Genomic DNA, 22,569 nt, shown 5'->3' on the forward strand with positions numbered 1-22,569 from the left:
ATAGCTCTGAAATTTGAACTTTTTTTCGCCTGCTTCGTTCAGAGAAGTGTCCCCACAGTAGGAAGATGCATTACCTCGAAGTCTACATGGAGAGTGAGTAATTCTGGGTGTTTTTACTGCTGCCAGTGTAGGCATTTTCTGTGTTTTTGACCAACGAATTTCTTGATGGGGTGAATGAAATGCGAGTGTCGTTCCGAGCGCGCGCGCTCGTTCGTTCTGCGCGATTGCAGCAGAGTTGTAGCAACTATGAACTCCTGTTTTGTACTCATGTTTCTTTCTCTTCGTAGTGATCGAGCATCTCCCTCAGGAACTTCGAGACAGGCTGACAGAAATTCGTGAACGGGATCTACAAGTCCAGAGTAAGTTGTTTTTGAGCTACCTTCACAACCATTCGAATGTAGGCAAGCACTGAGAGCTCACCCCAGTAAAAAAAACCATTGGAACCAAATGGAACTAATTGGACATTCCCATTGGTTCCAATTAGATTTGCCAATTGGAACCAGATCCAGTTGTGTTTTTAGCCCCCGACCAATTGGACCAGCCAATTGGGCCCATTAGGCCAGGCAGTTATTTCACACAGAAAATATTCACAAAATATGCTATGTTCATTGAGAGGGGTAGCTAAATGTTTGTGAATAATATGCTCTAGAATCTTGGATAAATATTTCTACAACTTAACATATTGTAATGTGCAAAAGGAAAACTGATTTATATGGACTGCAGGGAGATGCTGTGCCTAGTGTCAATCAGCATTATCTACGGAATTGAAATTGACATGTTTTTATGGAAATCAAAGGCAACAGGCACACATACATCAAACACAAGCAACACTGCACATTCAGGCACTAGTAGCATATATTAGCTCAATATGTATATCCAGAGAACATACTTCAGCTCCAACTTATATATACCCCATTTGTGAGGCTCTCATGCTGGGGCTAGTGGCGCTGTACTGAGCGCAGTTATTTAATTTCAGCTGCAGTGGTGGTGCAGATGATGAGTACAATTTAGTAGGTTAAGCTGCTGATAGCTCTTATTGGTTCTACCTTGTTTGTCAAAAATGCAAACATTCATTGGAAAAATTGGGTGTAGTTGGGCTGTCCAATGGGTTTTCAATTGGTGGGCCCAATTGGTCTTACCCATTGCATCCAAACTGGTTCAATTGGATAGTCCATTTGGACCATCCAATTGGAACACCATTCCAATTGTAACCAGTTGGAAACTCAGCTAGTCCAATTGGAACCATTTGGAAATTCAATTGGTTCCATTGGTTTTTTTTGACTGGGACTTCTGAGTGCGTTGACGAGTAATGTCTAGCTGCATAAAAAAAATGTGCCTCTTATTGTAGCAATAAACTGTTCTCAAATGAGAGACAGAACTTGAGTAGAGAATGATTTGTCTCAATTCATACCTCCCCAAGCAGTACTGAAACCGGTGTGTGAGCTTCATGAAGTACTGCTCACCTCAGATGCGTTAGGTATCTCACGTGGTCTGCACAGTTATATTAGTATGGCTGTACACATTGGCTTTTTAATGCAGCTTTACTTGTGGATGCTGGGCTCCTTGTTTTGAGGCAATTCCTGCATTACATGGAGCACTTGTTTCTAACATGGTTTGAGCTCATTATTTTCTTGAAGAAATTGTTTGTGTGTGTCATGCATAACAGGCATTTCATTACAGGGAGCAAGTCTTGTAACCTTGCCAGGATGTAAAATTCATCATGGAATGAACTGCGTTCACATGCATGTTTTCCGCTGGCAGAGATTGCCTGAGTTTTAGGATGTGCGTTCAAACATCGGGTAGTTTTTGGTTAAACGGCACACTGAAATACATGCGATAGGCTTGTGTGATGACCGAAGCCTGTTTCAAAATTAAAGTAAGCTCAGTGTTTGACTCTGCAAACCTTTTTTTGTTGTTGTTCTCTTTCAGATGCTATGGACAGCATTGGCGAGCGAGAAAAGCAATTCTTTGTGAATGCCCGAAAGATGAAGCCCGAGCAGAGGGACATGGCCTTTGACAAGATCCGAAAGGTGGTCTTTGCACCTCAGAGCAGTGCTATCTTGCAGCTGAGTGCATAAAATGCTGCACCGTCTCATTGCTCTTTAAAAGGCTTTTCACAAGAGAAGTGTGGTAGTACTTGCCTTGGTTCGTGTTTGCACTTTTTGCGCTGCTTGTGCCTGACGGATGCATTTGGTGTCGATGCACAGTGGATCACCGGTGTGCTTGATGCATGTCCTTCTTGCAGGACTATTACAAGGTACTTGAGGTCGCAGATGTGAAAGTGCAAAGAGCAGAGCAAGCTTATAACCTGGTAAGCTGGCAGCCCTTGTTTTTAAAACTCTGTCAAGGTGTTACCACATTGGATCATTTCCCATATTCCCATGCATGCGGTCCTGGAGTTGCAAAACGCTTGAAGTTTTTACATTGTAAATTAAGGGTACAGTGATGAGAGCTCCATCGGATTTTCGTTCTCTGTAAAATTTGGTTGACCAGCAAACGCCGTTTTATTTCTTCCATTCGATTCAAAACCGGGATGTTGATGGTGATGTCTAAAGCGTTATAGATACTGCTGGCTGGGGATGAATTGTGGTAATGTGTAGCCTCGGAGATCCAGACACAAGAGTTCATGAGGCCATTTCGGCTTGCTCGTGAAAACAGCCTTAGGAGCCAATACTTGTATTTCACTTTCTGGCCTTTTTTATTTCAGAAAGTTTTTTGCTGTTAAAATAGAGTAATAAGTTTGCTTGTTTAAAGACTGGCTTTGTTATTCTTTGCAGCACATGTGTGCCTGTGTTGTTCCTGTCCAACTTTAATGGTAGAGGAATCAGTAGGGCATACTGCTTTGTCAAAGAAAGTTAACTCTTATGTCTTTGCTTAGTCTGGCATACATTTGTTACATTCTCCTGGCAGCCAACACAACTTGGGAGAGGTATGGATTTTGTGGTTCTCTTCCCTGCTGCTTCGTACTTAGGAGGGAAGAGGGGTGAATAGGGGATGGTAATGGTTGGTGATGCAGAGAGAAAATCGGTGTGGCTATATACAAACTGGTCACCAGTGCACCTTGTCACATCTGCAAATCAAGAAATTTCTGTGAACGGAGCCAGATAAGCGACCCCCTAACACTTTGTTTCAATGTTGTGCGACTGCAGAGCAGTGGACCTGCACTTGCTTCACTATTGTGTGTTCTGATAGTTTTGTATTTGTTGCACTAACCATCAGGGGGACCGTTACTTGCGGCTCCTAGACCAGGAGATTGAGAAGTGCAAGATGGAGCTTGAGGTGGACAATGCAGGCATCACAGAAATCCTCGAGAGGAGTAAGAGCACCAGTCCCACTTTCTTCATTTTTCTTTGTTTTTTTATTTGCATGCACCATTAATTTTTTTTCTTGAAGCCTACCACCCACCCACTTTGGTTTCCAGGACACGTGTGCACCTGCGGTGCTTACTGTAGTCGAAAGTAACGCTAGAGAAGTCATGTTTATTGTGTAGCATTCCTGCACATTTGGAAGAATGACAACTTCTAGTGTTTTCATTTGCCAAAGGAGTCCATCAGTCGCTGTTGTGAATCCACCTCTGCACCTTTTCAACCACACACACTAGGTGCGCACAAGACAATTGGTAGCATTTTTTTACTGCACTTTCACACTGGTTGCACCTGGGCTCACCATGGTCACACTGACCTTGAGCCATTGCTCACCAACCATGGGCCTTGGTGGCATGGACCTTGAGCCCTTGCCTAGCAACCGCCCTGGTGGGCACATGAACTGCACTGCACAGGAAGGGAGGAAGTGGGAGGGAAAGAAGAAACACAGAGGGGCCCTAGTGAAGAAGATGAATTTGAGGAACGGAAATTTCACAGTGACTGCTCACGTATCTTGGTGGACACCCATCATCTGTTGAACCACAGGGAAGACCAGCTCCCTAATTAATGCGGCTCATCTGTTTCTAGAGGAAGGGGCGAAGTGAGAGTGAAAGAAGAAACAGAAAGAGAGGCTGTAATGACGAAAATGATTTTAAACTCTGAATCCAGGTCCAGGGTTGAGGATGAAGGAGGGGGCAAAAGACTGACTGCAGTTCCACTCAGAAGAGTGGAACTGGGCCAGCTGTGGCCAGCTATTGTGTCACTCCAGGTTTAACCACAGCTACACCACAGCCAATTTCGCTCTCTCTCCGCCTTTGTTTGTTCCCTTTGCCCCTCGCAAAACGGTTCAGGTTTGCTCTCAGAGGGAAGCAGTTACTGTGCTTCTCTTTTCCTATTAACTTCTTTGTCTTCTTCAGTAGGCGGTGGTGTGAGAAGCCTACCGCATTGCTGGAGAGCAACATACAAGTTGTTTTGGGTGTCACTGGAAGGATAATGTCGCAGTATGTCCAGTTCCTTCATAGCTTTCTGTGGTTAGGAGAGAAATGCTTGCTGCTTCGTGATGTCATGCTGCAGCCTTGCTCTGGTGCATTCATTGGTTGGGTGGGCTGATGCTTAATGTATTCTCTTCCAATAGGATCCCTAGAGCTGGACGAAGCACTTCCATCATCTGTGAACGCTAAGAGTAAGTGGAACTTTGATACCACTGGTTGCTTGTCAAGTGACTGCATGTACCATCTTGATACCAATTACAACTTTATCTTGCGCAGTGCTTGCTTATCTGGTATAGTCTTGATGCCTTACAAAAGCAGTGCACATTTTGTGCTGCTGGCATAGCTCAGTTTTTCAGTCATGAGAGAACTCTTAAACACTTGGGTTGTTACGGAGACATATTTGGGGTTTTTTTCAGGCCAGTATGATTGCTGACATTGCCTACTGGAGTGGTTGTCACAGTTATGGGTGGAGCGCGAGCCTAGACTAACAGTTCTGTTGTGTGCTCAACTGCAACATTACTTTCACAAATCCACTTCTGGTATGATAGTGAACCTTTCAGATGAATTAAAAAACACAGGGTGGCGTTGCGGATATGGTATCCCAATAGTGAGCAGGTTTGAGCCTTGCAGTAGCAGCCATAGTTCAATGAGCCTAAAATATGAAAACACTTGCATACCAGAATTTTCGTGCATAATAACCTTACCCAAAATGTTGGAATCACTGCAGAGCTCTTCGTTATGTTGTGCCTCATAACTGCTCAGTCGGCTTTGGCGCATTAAAATCCGTATAATTATTCTCAGTGCCTCAAAGGCCCCTGTAATGATCCTTTCCGCGAGAGGTGAGCACATCTGTTCACAGACAACTTGTTTGATGATGCACTTGAAGTCGCCATGATTACTGTTGATGACAGAAGTAGCGGGACTCATTAAGAGTGTTTGCCCATCATTCCAAGCTGTCTCGATAGCTTGGCGACCCAAAACAACCCCACCGCACTTTGCCCAGAGCGCAAGCACGTGGCGACCTCTCTGGGTGGCTCATCGATGTGTGTCAGCGGGCAGCAGCCAGGGAAGCGTCAGGCCGCAAAGCGGGTCTTCCCGTTGTTCGGCGAGGTGTCGGGCGGCCGGCCAGTGGCTACCGTGGTGGGTGCTGCGGCTGGCGCTGTGGCAGGCACCGCAGCACTGGCACCCGCAGACAGGCTAATCATTCCACCCTCGGCCCTCACCTACGGTCTGAGCAGCAACACCATTGCTGCAGCCACATCACAGGCCACCACTGCCACCCAGCAGGCAAGCATTGTCACTCATCGCTTTCCTGGAACGGCCAAGTTCACTATATTGTTTCTAAAGCTAGCCATGTATTAAAGTTTTTAAAGGGCAATTTCAGGCATGGGCCCGCCAAATTGAAAAAAACGCTCTTTTTCACAAGTGTGCGTCCCATCTTAGAATATGCCGCCACAGTGGCTCTGTGGTTATGGCACTCGGCTGCTAACCCGAAACAGTTGGGTTCAGTCCCGGCCGTGGCGGTCAAATTTCGATGGAGGTTAAATTGTAGAGGCTCGCGTACTGTGCGATGTCAGTGCATGTTAAAGAACCCCAAGTGTTCAAAATTTCTGGAGCCCTTGAATACGGGGTCCCTCATAGCCTGAGTCACTTTGGGTTGGTAAACACTTTCAAAAACCAAACCAAACCATCTTTTAGCATGGTTGTGCGACTTTGGATCCTGAAACTAAACCACTTATTAGCGAACGGGAACAGATTCAGAAACCTAGAGCACGATTTGTATCCACATACTATCATTTTACCCAAATCTCCTCTCCGATACTATGCAGAAGTCTGGGCTGGCCTCTCTTAAAAGATAGATGGAAGTGTATACAGTTGAAGTTGTTCCATAATATCTTTATAGGTGCAACAGGTTTGATAAAAGATGCATACATTAAAGGTTCCAGCTATGTATCCTCCTGTTTAGACCATACTAACAAAGCTCAAGAATACATGTGCCGTGTAAATATATTAAAAAACTCATTCTTTCCCAAAAGAGTCCACGATTAGAATAAATGCCAGAGGAGGTCGTTTCAGCCCTGCCATCTTCTTTTGGAAATATTTTGGCGTGTCTTTTGCCAAACTAATAATTGTGTCCATCGCATTGCTTTTTCTCTCTCTCTGAAATTCCTGAACACAGTTTTCATGCAGACATAGTATATGTTCCCATTTTTAGTTGACCATTTTCGGATAAGTATGTACCATGTCTGAGTTTCATTACAGTGTGCTTTCTGTATGACAATTTTATTTTACCTTGCCTTTCTGTTTGTTTACTCTTGATTAGTACTCATTTGTTTTTGTGTTTTTTACTGCTCGTTTGTTTTTGTGCTTTTTACTCTCCATTAGTTTTGAGATTAAGATGTGTTGTATTTTTTGTTTATATTGTTTCCTTTTCTTTTTTTTTCCTTTTCTATATACTTTGTCATCTGTATGGAGAGGTATTTTGCACCCTGTAGCCCTCACTACAATAACACCCACAATGGGCGCTGTAGGTATTAGAATAAATAAATTGACGAGGCACCGGGGACGACTCCCTTCCACTTTTTGTTCTTAGTGAAAGTCAGTTGTTTTGCTCTTTTGTCTGTGTTCATGTTTTTTGAGCAGCAAAACACACATTTATTGCTTAGAAAATTGGATTTCAAAGGGAAGGCGTTTTTTTTTACTGTCACTCGACGCAAACTTGGGAAGTCAATGCCCTAAAAAGGGCTCTGCGATCACTGTATGGAAGTGAATCGCAGTGAGGCCTGGCCTCAGAGATCTGAAACACAAGAAAGGTATAGAAGGCAAGTCCCAAATATCGTATAAAACTAAACTTACTGCCAGATGTCACCTCTGTATGAAGTTTGAGTGCAAACAAGCCAGTAGTTAGGCCAAGAGAATTTTTCAGTTGTCTCCGAGTGGTGCAGCACTTGGTTTAAGCAGCTGGTAGTGGAGCGGTCTCTAACTGCAGTGGCTCAATGGTTCTCTTGTCTTGCTGCCAGGAATGTGTCCACTAATTGTGCACCCAGTTGTGGCAGCTGCATTTTAATGGGAGTAATGTGCAGAACACTCGTGGCAAAAGCAGAAGAGGTGACGAAAAATTTAGAAAATACCATTTTCAATCTGATGATGTGTGGCTGCATCATGCCATCACTCTTTTCAATTATCTCTCCACTGCACGGTTTTTTTTTTTATGTAACAGAGGGTGTTTTTATGTAACAAATATCCGGGCTACACCTGACATCCTCATTCATGCTTTTTGGAGGTGCTCATGATAAGATGATCAAATGTTCATGGTTCATTCATATTTCTTTTAGAGGAAGTGTACTGTAATTCAATAAGAGGCTGGAGCAGTAGTTCACATAAAAGAATGCAAAATTGCTGGAAGATGGGCAGTTTCAAACAAAAGAATGGGAACATGCACCGAGATCAAAATGACCTCCCTTTGTATCGAAACAAGCTTAAAACCAATGCTTTTCGATGCTCCTTGACATAATCTGTGCTAGTGAAGGTTCTTTGTTTAGAACTGCTCTAAAAGAATGTTAAAACTCAGCTGGCATTTGGATCTTTTTTTAAAGGGGTAGAGACACCAAATTTTTGTGTTGTATCTCTGGGTTGTAAATAATGCGTAGCGATTCAGTGAGCATGGAACACCATCTTAGAAGCATGAATTCGCATTATATAATTAATAATCGTATTATTTGTACCCAGCAGTTTCGGTTTCGGTTCGTAGTTGCCAGGTTTTGCCAGGCTCTTTCATGACGTCAAAAACCAGACAATGCGTTGTCACGTGGGTTCGGAAAGCCGTGACGTCGTGTAGGCATGTCGTCTGCTTGACACGCACGTGGTGCGCGTAACACGGAGAGCCGGGCGGAGGGCAAGTCGTACAGCTCCGAGTCGGCAAGAAGAGTTTTATTTCGGCGAAGACACCGATTATGAGGAATCGCGGGAAGACGCAGACCAAGAAGACGACGCCGCGGTTCGAACCCCGACAACCACTTCGTTTTGATCCGCTGGCCAGCGATTCCGAAGAGGAGGCAGGCGTCAGGCCCGACGCAGCTCAGATTGTGCCAGCGAACGCCGAGCGTGTAGGCAACGTCAAATGGTAAAGGCGCGTTCACACTACGCTGACGATCGGCCGATTTCAGTCTGGCGATGGTCGGCGGCAGCGATTTTCGTGCTGTCGGCGCGTCTGTCACACTGCGCAGACGCCGACCGAGCACCGGTCGTCGCCTGACGAGCGCATCGCCGTCGCGTCGCCGAGATAGAAGCCGTCGGCCGACCCGTGTGTCACACTCTGCCGACAACAGCGCCGACCTAACGCCGACGTTGTCCCATCCCGACAGCTCGACGCTGCTTCTTCGTGCGCGCTGCTCGTCTGCTAGCTCCGTTGATGAAGGCGTCGTGGAAATCGAACTTATCTTCTATTATGGGACGAGTTCGCACTAAAGCGATGTGAATAGTAGGCCTTTTATTATAGCACAGTCGACTTCCAAAGCGCCGTCAACTGCGGAAGCGAGACCACCTAGGCCTAGCGACGACTAGGGCAGCCTGGGACCAGCGCGCAGTTCAGGCGCGTTCACACTAGGCCGACGGGACCCCGAGGTCGACGCGACAGCGACGCCGACGGTCGCGTCGGACAACCTGGTCGTTCCCCGACTAGCCAGTCACACTGCACCGACGACGACGACGACGCCCCAACGACCAAGCGTCGTCCTAGTGTGACAACGCCGCCGACCAAAACGGGACCCGTTGGCCGACGTGCCTTGGGCATATCGGTGGCCGAGCGAAAACATTCGCCGACCGAAAACAAGTAGCGAGCTCAAAGCGCGAAGTGCAATCATTATTTAGACCACGCGCAGCAACATTCATCAAGCCATATGGCCACTTGGCCGACGCGCCGCACTGATCGTCGCTTGCGAACTGCCGCCCCACTGCAAGCAGGGACACGGAGCGGTCAGCATCGCTGCGCCGCTCTACCCAAGCTCCGCCTGCAACCGGTGTCGCACTTCGCCGCCGTACAGCAGTCCCAGAAAGACTGCTCGAGCAGCGACAAAGCATGCCTGCTTATGTTTCGAGCTTTCGGCAACGGCATCGCTCGCGGGCGCTCCGGGCGACGAGCTCTTCTGCTGCCTGGTTGCCGTGGTCGTCGCTAGGCCTATAGCCTCTTCCGCATCGAAGTCGCTGCGGCCGGCGCTTCGGAAGTCGCCTGCGCTATAATAGAAGGCCTACTCTACACATCGCTTTACTGTCAACAGCATCATCTCACAATAAAATAATAGTATGGTAAATCTCCAAGACGTCTTCAGCAGCGAAGCGAGCGGGCGCCAGGCGAGCTGGACCGCAACGTCGGGCCAGCGACAGCTGCGAGGCGCTTGTGGCAAAAAGTTTGCTCGTATCACAGTCGTTACCTTTGCCAGCAGCTCAGTATTCGTCAGCGATCCTCAAAAATGACAAATTTTTCACATTTCTTATCCCAGCTGGGTTTATTATTTTCGTCAAGAACACACTTTAGCTCCTTTTTATGACGCCGGCATACGGGATCCAGGCTGGCCGGCCGGCCGGCATGCTCGGCGTACTTCACGTTCGCACAAGAAAATACATAACCTCCATGATACTAGAGAATGCTTCCTACATTAGAGCACGGGCAATATGCCTCTGCAAAAGTGGATCTTTCGGCATCGACATCGCCTGCGGCAACGCCGGGCGTAAAGCACCATCGCACTCGCGAGCGTGCAGAAAAAAAAAAGACTCGTGAGCACTCGTAACCAAGGTTGCTAGGCCGCGAAACCGCAAAACTTTGTCCCGTACGTCAGAAAACTGTGCAATGACGTAGGAAATACTTGCTTGTGTTTTCTTCTCTGTTCCTACGTCACATTGATGCACTAGCGATGGCTCAGACTTCAAGAGTGAGCATTTTCACAAACTTTAAAATGAAATTAAAATATGTTCTAGACCTCCCTTAAATTTAATACTTCGCTCTTATGGTCCTCACATACAAAGGAAACGTATGGCAGTCTTTTGTACAACCTTGGAATTTGATGTCTCTACCGGTCCCTTTAAGCAGAGCCAGTAACTGCATGTTGCCAGCTTGGTACTATGGGTATTTGGTGGGCCATTTTATGAAAGCAATGATGTGAAATCTTTTAAGTTGGAACCGTATGTACTGCTGACTGTGAAGTTTTTTTTTAGAAATTTTATGCTGTAGACTTGTTTCCATGTGCTGCTGCTGAGGGCTAACATATTGTTGCAGCAGTATGGTTGTTCGTGCGTTGCTTACTTGTACAGCTTGTAATAAGGTGACGATCATTCTGCAGACAGGCCAAGCATGAAAAAAAACAAATCTTTCCAGGCATCATCCCTGCAGGCTTTCCAACATAAGTATCTGTGACGGGTGGAGGAATCAAGGTGCTACCTTTGCTCATGTTGCCTTCTGTTTGGTCTTTTTGCAAAAAACAGGCTGCAGTAGAGCACTTTATTGGCTGTGTAGCCAAAGATCAGCAGGATCGCTTTAGTATGTATTCTCACTGTACCATCAGCTTACCGTCCCCTGTTATGGCTTTCTTTCTTTCTGCCTTCAATGGCACCTCGTGCAGATGCAGCAGGGCCGGCACACAGCCAGCCGCAAGGCAGGCTGTGAGGCCATCAATGCCTGGCTGCAGAGCCTCGCCTCCCAGGAGTTCACCGTGGGCTCGACGGACATTGGCTACTTCTCCTCTCCGCCACCAGCCCCGACCCCACCCCTGCTCATGGCCAGCCCCACACCGGCTGCCACAGTTGCAGTGCCACCCGCAGCTGCCCCCAAACCAAAGCGATCCTCGTCCAAGATGTGAGACATGTTTCAAAGCTTATGCACACTGCATACCGTACGTCACTGTCTTCATGCAAAACAGTTGAACCCACATATATATCGAACTGTCAGATAAGTACCTGTCAGTTCGATATAACATGTAATTCAGTGAGTAGTACTAGCAGTAAATTTATGAGCATACAAGCACATTTAGAGTGAAAAAAAAATTTATTTCTATGATAGCACTTAGTGCGCTCAGATTGCCGGACAAAATAGTTGCGCATTTTTTTTGCCGTTTCTTCATCTCTATTGCCTTGGAGAGAACGCATTTTTGGACGTTATTGATGGACCATGAACAGCTGAGCCTGCAGCCTTCAGTCGCCATGCAATAGCAATGAACCATGCTGAGGGCATGGAACACATTGAAGCACGTGGGCACAGGTCCTCTCAAGTCCTTGTCACAGTTCTCATCCACGACGTCAACAATATCTTCATCCCCAAGCTCCTCTACGGTTTTAACTTTGTTGTCCGTGGAGACGAAGTTTCCTGTGGATGCCTCATCACAAATGGACCAGGAAATTCAGACTGCTAGTTCCACAAATCAAGACCCACCATGGCTTCGTCGAGCTCACCCAACGAAGAATTTTGCTTTGTCTTCTCGGGAAAACAGCGAGCAGAATGTTAGAAGCAGTTCTGTTGAGTTTCGTTTTTTCACATCGTTCCACGAGCCACTCTGCACAGAGAGACCACCTAAGAGGTCAATTTTTATGTCTCTCCCAGTCCTCAGGTTCTGCAGGAGCTTATCAATTGGATGTTTCCTATAACCAACCTTCACCGTGTGATTTATCCCCTGGTCCAAGGGTTGAAGCACCAACATAGCATTCGGCAGCTGGAAGCAAAGAGTTCAGTGTTTCTGCTCTGCTGTACTAGCACTGCAGCAGTGTGCCGAGAAGTTGTCTACAATGAGGCAGACGTGATCTTGGTGTACTAGGTCGTCATTCCAACACTTCAGCCACTTCGCAAAAAGTTCACAGGTCGTCCGTGCTCTTAGATTGGACCTGCAGGTCACCGGAACCAGAAGCGCATTCTACAAGCATTGTGGAGACTTGCTTTTTCTAATTATGAGTGGGCAAAGCTTCATCGATCCATCTATGTTCATGGCGAGCAACTGTCATATTTTAGTTTTGTTAGTTTTAGTGTGAAAGCACTAGTCCAAAGGTTCAGAGCCGAGCAAAAGAGTCTAGTGTATGCTTGTGTGGCAGGCTGGCCTAGCGCAAGCGCTCCTTCCTGTGGCTCTGACCACTCATCGTCATCTTCTACGTAGCACAAATCCATGTTTCCGCACTGATTCGAATGTAGTTCACTGCAGATTTGTACATTCACTTGTTAGCTGACAAAACCAATAGCTTTGCTTTTGCTACGTGCACAATCTCAAATAGGGTACAGATTTCTAGTGCATTGTTATTTACTGTTGAAAATGAAAGTACTTTACTCTTTCATCTCCTCTGTTTGGTTTATTTTGGGCATCACATTAGAGGAACATATGCATATAATACGACTAATGCTGTATAAACGCATGTAAGGGCCGCACATTTATTTCCAGATTCGAGGGCCAATTTTCGGGCTGCGGCCCCTATGTGCGTTTTGCAAAAAAGAATTTTTTTTGAGTAAAAACATACCAATCAGGGAATGAGCGGCACTTATTTTGCGTTCAATCATCACTTGCGGAGTATTTCGACTCTGAGCTAGTGCTGTGCTCTGGTGCACGCTCATCCCAAAAGAAGCCATGCAGCATGTGCGCTTTTAAAGCGTAGCCATTCTTCTGAACTTCCATCACATAGCAGAGCAGCTCTTTTTCCAGCTCGGGAAACTCGCGCGGCTTGCCTCGGAAAGCGCGCTTTTTGCAGCTTGTGTTTCTCAATGCATCCTTTTGGTTGCACCATCATAGGACGCTTTCCTCAGCCACGTCAAATTTCCTGCCCACCGTGTTCGAGAGCTAACTCCCCGCCGTGTAGTAATTAAGGCGCTTGCTCATCGTGCTAAAGCTTCAATGGTCGGCGGCAGCATGCGAAAGCCACAACCACGGTGACTACTGCGAGCACGTTAACACGCCACAAAACAACCAAAGGCTGGAGGTGGCGATGCCGGTGTGGATAGTGGAAGGTCACGGCGAAGGAAAATGTTGACGATGATGATGATGACTGTAAAGTGGCTAGATTTTGATGATGATGATGATGATACAACCTTCCCTTTCACACGGAGGGCGCCTAACAAGGGTGCCCTGGCTGGATACACACATACACTAAAAAAAAAATAACACTATCAAACGCGAAGCGGCAAATGCACACACAAATACTGCGACCTCGGGCACTATCCATGGACAGCACTTGGAAGCTTCTGCGCGCATGCGTTGCCTCCGCAATCAAGCAACCATTGCTTGAAGGCCGGAGCTGATCGCAGAGGCCACGGCGCATGCATTTAGAATGCTATTCCCACCAGGATCGTGGAAAGTTCGGGTGTGGCCCTTACACGGATTTATTGTTTTTTAAACACGTCATTTAGGGAAACGGGGTGCGGCCCATACATGGGTGCGACCATTACATGTGTTTATACGGTTTAAACAATTGCAATAAAAATCTGCTTGTGACAGCAGTAAATAGTGCTAAAGGAAAGTACGAGTACATCGTTGAGTGCATGTCAGCACAGCATAATTGTATGATTTCACAGCTCGTCATGTTTGGCGATTGCAAAATTCTAAGCCCTTGAGTAATTTTCTGGATTACTAATCAGAACAAAGAGATTTTATCAAAATATTGTACTCATTAATTTCAAGGTCAGGAAATGAAAACCACAATAAACTGGTGCATGCAGATGTAGGCTCTACTTTTGGTAGTGCTTAAATCAAGGAAATTGAGTTCGTGAGTTTCGGCATGCTGGAACTGGAATATTGAAACCTGGTAGCGTGTGGTATTTTGTAGCAGTGAGCTAGTTTTTTTTATTATTGCCTGCTCACTGTCAAGAGCATTCCAAGGTGTTTGAGAGGACAGTAACTGTGGCAGTCTGTTGAAGTCGAATCGAATTGCTAGTGATGAGTGCCTCGAAGTGGTTGACAATTTCGCTGTGCGACATGCAGGCAAGGCCGGGCGTCAGGCAAGCAGCAGCAGCCTGCTTTGTCACCAGCGAGTGAGGACTCTGGGGAATCCCTGGTGCTTCTGGGCGGGGGGGTGGATGAGGCAAGCCTGGACTGGGGCTCCGACCCCAACGAAACCCGCTACTGCATCTGCAACCAGGTGTCGTACGGCGATATGGTGGCCTGCGACAATGATGATGTGAGTAGACGCACGCAGTGCGCCCCAGCACATTGTTGCCTCAGTTACCAGTGCTCGGGGCCTAATGAGAAAGTACAAGGGAGGTCGATGGTGGTGGCTGCGATATTAAGGGGCAGGCAGGAATAGGCTTACATTTAACTGGTCGGCAATCGCTCCACGTGTGTCGCCGTGGTCTAAACAACATGCAATCCTACCACTGCTCCAGAAGGCCAGTGTTTTCTAAGAACTTCAAAAGTAGCCTCGCCAATGTGCCTCTTAGTCTGTAGACCTTCAGGGAACATGATATGAGTGACGCTGTCTGGAGACATTCCATCTCCTTGGGCTGCGCAATAATATCATGCTCCTGAGAAAAACATGGGTATACTATGCAAAATGGAAGGGAGGTTGATGTCATTGTTGTGAAGCGCTGCACAATGCTGCACCCCATGGTGCAATGTTGAGAAGTAAGCATAATGTAATAAGGGCTAAGCGTGCTACCGCCCCATATTGCTATTAAGTGTTTTTGCGAAAATATTGGAATGCCTTGTACATAAACGACTTGCCACATATGCAACTGATTTTCATTTAATCTCTCCCAAACAGTTTGGCTTTTGCAAAAATAAGTCGACTGAAACAGCACTAATTCAGATTAAAGAGAAGATAATCGAGAATATCGAACAAAAGGTTTTTACGGTTGGTATCTTCCTCGACTTAAGGAAAGCGTTTGATTCCGTAAACCATTGCATACTAATCGAAAAACTAAATGCTTATGGAATTCGGGGACATGCCAATAACTTAATTCAAAGCTACTTAAGTAATCGAAAACAGTTCGTTAAACTGGGTGATTATGTGTCCGAATTGAGAACTATAAGGGTGTACCACAAGGGTCAATCTTAGGTCCGCTTCTCTTTTTGTTCTTTATTAATGATATTGAAAATATTCCTTTCACTCTAGACATACTCTAGTATGCTGATGATACAAATGTTTTTTTTTCCGGATCAAAATTGAAAGAAATTGAAGAAGCAGCCAATACTTAACTTATCGAACTGGCTTATTAGCAATGATTTGCAGTTAAACATCAAGAAAACAAAATATATCCTATTCAGAGCAAGAAACACACCTATTGACTACGAGATTAATCTCACCTTCCACACTGAAAGTTTGCAGCAAACAAAAACCATTAAATTCCTCGGTGTCCACTTTGAAGAGTTTCTGAGCTGGAATGAACATGTAAATCATTTGAAATTAAAAATGTCGAAAGTAGTTGGAGCATTATGGACAGTGAAGAACCTGATTCCAACTAGGTACAGATTAAATACATATTATGCAATCATCCAATCCCACTTATTGTCTTTTGATCTGGGGGAAAACAACTAGAGGTAACTTGCAAATGTTAACAATCATGCAAAAGAAAGCCATTAGGGCTCTGGAAAGCTTAAATTATAATGAGAGCACAAGGCCTTTTTTCAAGAAACATGGGATTTTTATCTTGAACAGCTCTATCTATACAAACTTGCACTCTACATATACACCCAAAGGAAACAAAATTCTCACAGCTTTGATAATACATATTTCATGAAAAATGACAGCTTTTGCTTCCAGAAAATAAATTACATATTACCACGTTTACGAACAAATTATGGATTACAAAGTATGAAATACCTTATTCCCAATGCTTTAAACGAGAACGCGGTGTTAGCTGAAGCTATCAATTATCCTTCTATTAATACACTTAAAAGATTTTTGCGCAAAATTTTCATTGTGTGGTTGTAGTTGGGTTCACGGTTTTTGTGAATTTCTATAATGTGTACTTTCTTTTCGAGTGACTGCTTTTGAGTGGAATGGGCTATATTTGATTTATGTTCATCATACTTATTTGTTGTGCATTATTGATTATAAGTGTCTCTCCTGATGGATTCTGTATTTTTCTGATGGTTTCTGCACAGGGTTTTGCTAAAACAGTTTTTATTTTGTTTAAATATTGGAATATTGGCAGGAGTGTTGTGCACAATTTCAAATATCATGTTAAATTGTTTTCGCTCGAAGTGCTTTGTTCGTTTTTCTTCGTTAGTTTATTATTTGTTTATTGAGAGTGCATCGCTACCAACTTTGTTATGGGGTCAGGGGACCCAGCCAGGTACAGGTTTTGTACCTTTTGTTCCCGGCCCTTAGTTTTCTGTACTGAGAAATAAAATGTTAATAAACTGAAACTCAACTCAACCAATGCTTTACAATGGTGCGCTGTGTCATCATGGGAACCACTTCATTCTTTTTTTACCATGAAACACGAAAAGTGCTGCTGCATTAACTGTATATTGCCCCAACTCACAGACCTCGCTAGCCAAAAAAAGTTGAGCTTTCTTGTCAGTGTCACTTGCGTTGGACATTTCGCCATGTGGTGTAGGCACTTCACCACATTCTGCAGTCCAGGCAGAATTGTCAAAGGCAATGCTTCAGCCAACACAACTGATCAAGGAGATGGAGGCGACTGAGTCTGATTAATTGCTTCAGTGTGAGGCAAGCACAAGTATGCCAGCAAACATGACAGAACTGGCTGATATAAATGAATAACTGGAGAGGTTTTAATGTGGAGGAGATCTTATATTAACTTTCAGGCTTTGTAAAGAGAAGTGACAAGCCACTCATCAGTATATTTGGGCTACTACACTCGCAAGTATATATGCATAGTATCTGCTCATCAGGTACACATTGTGTGACATATTTCGCAAGGTGTCTCCTCTTCAGTTAGTACAGCATAAAATTTCTAATTGAAGACCTGTCAGGTGCGATCTTATACCAGTTATGACAAACTTAATTTTGTAACACATCTTTGCTTTTCCAGCATCGTTCGCCTACCTAAGGGATTTGGAAACTTAAAAGACAAGCTCCAGGGTGCTTTGATGTTTTATTGCTCCAAAGTGCTCCAGACGTTACTGCTCCAGACTGCTCTGCATCAACGTCCCTCTGCTCCAGATTGGAAATTTTAATGCCCCAAAAATTGCCCCAGATTGCATTCTACCAGTACAGTAGGACGCTGCTCTAGTAAACTCGGATATAGTAAACTGAAGCTGCAGTCCCATTTCGCCTCCCATCGACGACTTTACATTTTTTTTGCTATAGTAAAGATTAAAAAAATGGCTATATTAAAGAGCGTCTGGCCGTGGCAACGTACCTCCCGCTGTATGATGACAACGTGGCACTCGTGGGTTCGACATTCGGAGGCAAATGCATACCACAGGCCATAGAACGATGCTCTTGAGATAGCTTCACCGCAAAGCTGAAAAGTTGTGAGGAAAAGCCAACTTGTTCGTGGTGCCGTGAGGGAAAGCACGCGACGTGCACGAAAAAAAAAAACCGCTGGCTATGAACATATATAGAAAGAGGCGTCGGCCGCTGAGACAGAAAAGAGTAAAAATGCAGTGAAGAGTAGGGAAGGGAAGAAACTAGCGAACATTTACAGCACGGCAGCGCTAAACACAGGGAAGTGGCGGCACTGCGTGAGTGGTAGCCACCACTCGGTTCTCTCTTAAACGGCACTAAGGCTGCGGAAGATGACGCTGTGTGCACGCAAAACTTTGGTTTTCAGATGAAATCAAACTCACGTTATATTCGTAGCCACATTATATTTGTGGCAATGCGGTACTTCCTCAAGACGTAAACAAAATCGAAAACGTGATAACTGAAAATAAATAATTATCACATAAAGGGACAATATAAGAACCTGATGGAAGGTATTTGTGAGTGTTTCTTTTATAAACCAGCACAAGTTTAGTAATTAGTCAGTTAATTACTTGAGAGCATCCTCAGAGCCATGCCATCACCAACAACTGATACAGTAAAGACCCTGATGTAGTTAAGATTTTTGCTTGTCTGAGTCCCATTACCCTAGAGGGGTTCTACTTGTGGGGTTTTAAAAGGGGGGGAGATAAACACGTTCTCCCCGCTTAACCGCGGCTGACCCAGTTCAAAACCGCGAGGACCCCACCCCGTGGTTGCGAGCGCTACCGAGCGCTCGCCGACCACGGTGGGCCTTGCTCTACGGGAACAAAGGAACGACACACTGGCTGACACAAACAAGGCATTTATTGCTATAACAACAATAACGCAAGCTAGCAACGAAATACACTGAGGGATCGAGGATGTCCGACTCACCAGCACGGTTACGAGCGAACGTTCGCCCACGGTAGGGCAGGGGGAAAAACTCCGAGGCCGGTTGGGACGCGCTGAGGGGAACATGTTTCCACACGAGGTCGCCCGCCCACGAAGAGTGGAGCCTTACGCGTGAACGTCCACGCGCTTCCCCGATGCCGAGCAGAAGAGAGCCCGTCTTCCCCTGTGCGCGAGCGGGAAAACACGCCATCCGTGGTGCTAGTGGCGCTGCGACGCGAGCGCCCTCCCCTGTTAGTTAAAGTAACCCAACTGAGAAGAGTGCGTTGCGGGGGAGCTATCCACAGTTGGGGTGCATTGCGGGAAAGCGGACCACGGGGAGGCGAGTGCATCCCCCCAACCTTAAATAGACCCACGCGCCTGCAAGTTACATGCCATGAAGGAGTCTCTTGGTCTTCATGCACTTGAGGCAGGTCTTGCAGCGGAGGTCACGCCGACAGCGTGCATGCAGACTTCCGCGGTATTCCGAAGACGGCGTGAAGGTCTCTGCTGGGACATCTCGCATGGGCCGCGGACTACGTGTCCGCAGGCCCGCGAAGAGGAGAGCCGGTTGGAAACTACAGGCCAGGATTCTGCAGTAGTCGCCAGGGTAACAGCAGCCGGAGGTGGCTGCTGTCTGGTCTCGCCACGGCTGCCCTGGATGGATGCGGCGAACAGGATACAGGCCGCTCCGTCGCAGCAGGCGGCAGCGAGACGATGTGCACTGGATCTGCAAAATTTCCGAAACACACTCAGCATACCTTTAACGTAGGTCACGGGAGGGGAAACGCCGTACACAAGGGCCTCGTTGCTCAATGCTCAACTCGCTAGCAAAACGTGTCGGGCGGCTGTGCAACGCAAAGTTCGAGTGAACAAAGCCATGGGCGTCCGGAAGGGGGGGCAAGGGGGGGCGGTTGCCCCCCCTTGGAATTACGGATATTATTTATGCCCTAGTAGAAAACAACTACAAACCTACCGCCTCCCCCACCCCCAGACATCGGGTGCACCCCCCTGGAAAAAGTTCTGCGGACGCCCTTGAACAAAGCCCTTTCTTGAGTTGAACGAGAATGATCAGTTCATGCGAGGTTAAAAAAAACGGGTGGGCAGCAAAGTGCGCCCCCTCTCAACACCACGGTCCAGTGGTCGTGTCTCTTCCGACATGGTGCAGGCAGCTATGAAAAGCCTTAGGCCTCACTACCATAGTGACGGTCGACGACCACCAACAAAAGAAAGACCCGAAACGGGTTTTGTGCGCGCAGCCGCGAGGAGACATCAGCTTTGTGGGGTGGTCCTACCCCGCTCACTGCACGAAGCAGCTTCTGAGCGGTCGGTGCCCACCGTATCGGACGGTGTCGGAGCGCCCGGCGCCGAGCTGCAATACCAGCGAGCTCGTAGCGGCACCCGTGGCCGCAGGCCACCCGGTTCCCGGAGGCGCGACTCCCACAGTCGAAAAAGAGAGCGAGAAAATATATAACTCTGACCACCCACGCGGAGTCGCTTCGGGCTCGACAACTCCGCGGGCGCTAGGCCTCGCGCTCCCTCGATGCGGACCAAGTGGTTCTCGCGCTGAAGGTACGCCAGAAAAGAAAAACTTGACCAAAAAAATATGCTGGGCATGTCGAAAAGTTCAAACATGCTGCAGCGCAATACCCCTCGCACTCAAGAAAGCATGCCGCAGGTCCTAGCGATCACAATTCACACTAGGCCTAGCACTTGTCAAGTCAGGACAAAGCGCGTTCCTCGAACCGAACAGACAGTTGTCCAATGTTCCAAGAGCAGGCCCCACGTTGGGCGCCAAATGTGTTGTTTTAAAATGGGGGGAGATAAACACGTTCTCCCCGCTTAACCGCGGCTGACCCAGTTCAAAACCGCGCGGACCCCACCCCGTGGTTGCGAGCGCTACCGAGCGCTCGCCGACCACGGCGGGCCTTGCTCTACGGGAACAAAGGAACGACACACTGGCTGACACAAACAAGGCATTTATTGATATATAACAACAATAACGCCAGCTAGCAACGAAATACACTGAGGAATCGAGGGTATGTCCGACTCACCAGCACGGTTACGAGCGAATGTTCGCCCACGGTAGGGCAGGGGGAAAAACTCCGAGGCCGGACGGGACGAGCTGAGGGGAACTTGCGACGAAGAGTGGAGCCTTGTGCGTGGAAGTCCACGCGCTTCCCCGATGCCGAGCAGAAGAGAGCCCGTCTTCCCCCGCGCGCGAGCGGCAAAACACGCCATCCGTGGCGCTGGTGTTGCTGCGACGCGAGCGCCCTCCCCTGTTAGTTGAGAAGAGTGCGTTGCGGGGAGCTAACCACAGTTGGGGTGCATTGCGGGAAAGCGGACCACGGGGAGGCGAGTGCATCCCCACATACTGTAGCATCACTGTAACTGTAATATTTTTTGCTTCATTTAAGTGAATGTCGCATCTTTATCGATTGAACATGGTAATCTTTTCAATACAGACCAGTTCAGTTTGTCCGCACTGTTCCTTGAAGGTTTATCTCTATCAATAGATTACAACATTCAAACGACAGAGGCAAAATTCACTGAAAATAAAGCTTCTGTAAATTACTAAAGGCCAGAAAATGAAAGTGCAGTGACCGACCGTTTACACAAAGCTCACTCCAATGGTGTCAGTGCTTTATTTTGGCCACACAGCTCTGAGTCTAGGCGACACCGTGATTCAGTTCCAACTAGTAATCGCAGATTGTTTTTCAATGCTGCCGTCGCAAGTTTGAAACTAGTGGCAGGAAAGAAAAGAAAAGGTGTGCATTTTGAAATCTCATTTTCTCAGCAATGTAAACGCATCTTTTTGTTGTGGCAAAAACACCATCCCGGCCAGAAAAAGTAACAAAATCGATATTTACTAAGAGCAAAGGTAGGAGTTGTCCTCCTCTTGAATCTTGTCATCTTTGGGTCTTGCACAAGGTGCATGAGTGTATGCTTGTCACTTAATAAACTCATCTGGGTTGCACTGTTCAGTAGTGCACGAAACTTTGCTAAACCATGCCTGTACAAAACATCGGAGTTTCTCAAAGTTAGAGACACGATTTTCCTCCAGAATGGTTACACCGCTATTTAAGCAACTTTAAATAGCTTGACAACCTTTTTTTTACTGCTATTTCAAAAACTGCTGCCTGCAGCTAAGAAATCTTTCATTTAAGGGAACACCCTCTCTAGTAAAGAATGTTTAACTTTAAAGAAAAAGAGGTGTGGTTATTTTTGAATTAGCATAGCCTCAAATGCGGTGTGAACACATATTTGACTGTGCTCGATTTTCTTCTGGGCTTTCTTGCAGTGTCCATTCGAGTGGTTCCACTACCAGTGTGTGAAGATGGTACGGCCGCCAAAGGGCAAGTGGTTCTGCCCCACTTGCACTTTGACCATGAAACGGAGGGGGTGCAAGGAGCACTGAGTACTTTGTAAAAATAAAGGACATATTATCAGTGTTGCTCGGCCTTGTACACTGCTTTCATGAGCTGTGGTCACAAGTAGTTGATGTGTCTGTTCTGGGGTCTACTGAAAGCTGTAAGAGCTTGTGGGGGTCACTGCTTCACTAGATCCGCCAAAAAGTTCGAAATTATGCTCAATCTGCCAAGGTCCTGACCTTGCACCACTGTGGCAGTAATGCCGCAGATTCCTCGAGCATCATTTTAGGTGGCTGAGGATAACCAGCACATTTGCATCTGCTGATTGCTCTTTTAGTAGGCATCACATGGAAATCGAAACAGGGAAACACTCAGGTAAGCTCTAATTGTGCACAAGAAACCTTGCACTTGTGTACTGATTTTCGGGTACACATTGCATCATTGGTTCCCTTGTCTTGCAATGAAGTGTATGGTGGCTAAGCAAGATGTATTTATGAGCGCATGCACAAATGTGCGTATTTATGGGAAGATGATTTCATTTGGCAGCTGTCTAGCAAGTCTGTGCCTCAGATGAGAGTACTT

At 46.5% G+C, this 22,569-nt stretch overlaps 1 protein-coding gene across 1 annotated transcript; it reads left to right on the top strand.

Annotated features, from left to right (window-relative positions):
* Positions 1 to 59: 59 nt before the first annotated feature.
* LOC149355984 (inhibitor of growth protein 3-like) lies at positions 60 to 22,034 on the top strand (the record flags this gene model as incomplete). The annotated part of the gene is made up of 10 exons (XM_089576232.1): positions 60 to 93; positions 288 to 359; positions 1,930 to 2,030; positions 2,246 to 2,311; positions 3,220 to 3,316; positions 4,498 to 4,545; positions 5,358 to 5,641; positions 10,969 to 11,201; positions 14,296 to 14,491; positions 21,918 to 22,034. Coding segments are annotated over 10 exons (1,248 nt in total), but the record flags the coding sequence as incomplete, so codon positions are not given.
* Positions 22,035 to 22,569: the final 535 nt, after the last annotated feature.

The sequence above is a fragment of the Amblyomma mixtum genome, chromosome 3, assembly GCF_055824585.1.
Source record: "Amblyomma mixtum isolate Tamu chromosome 3, ASM5582458v1, whole genome shotgun sequence".
Classification (NCBI taxonomy): domain Eukaryota; kingdom Metazoa; phylum Arthropoda; class Arachnida; order Ixodida; family Ixodidae; genus Amblyomma; species Amblyomma mixtum.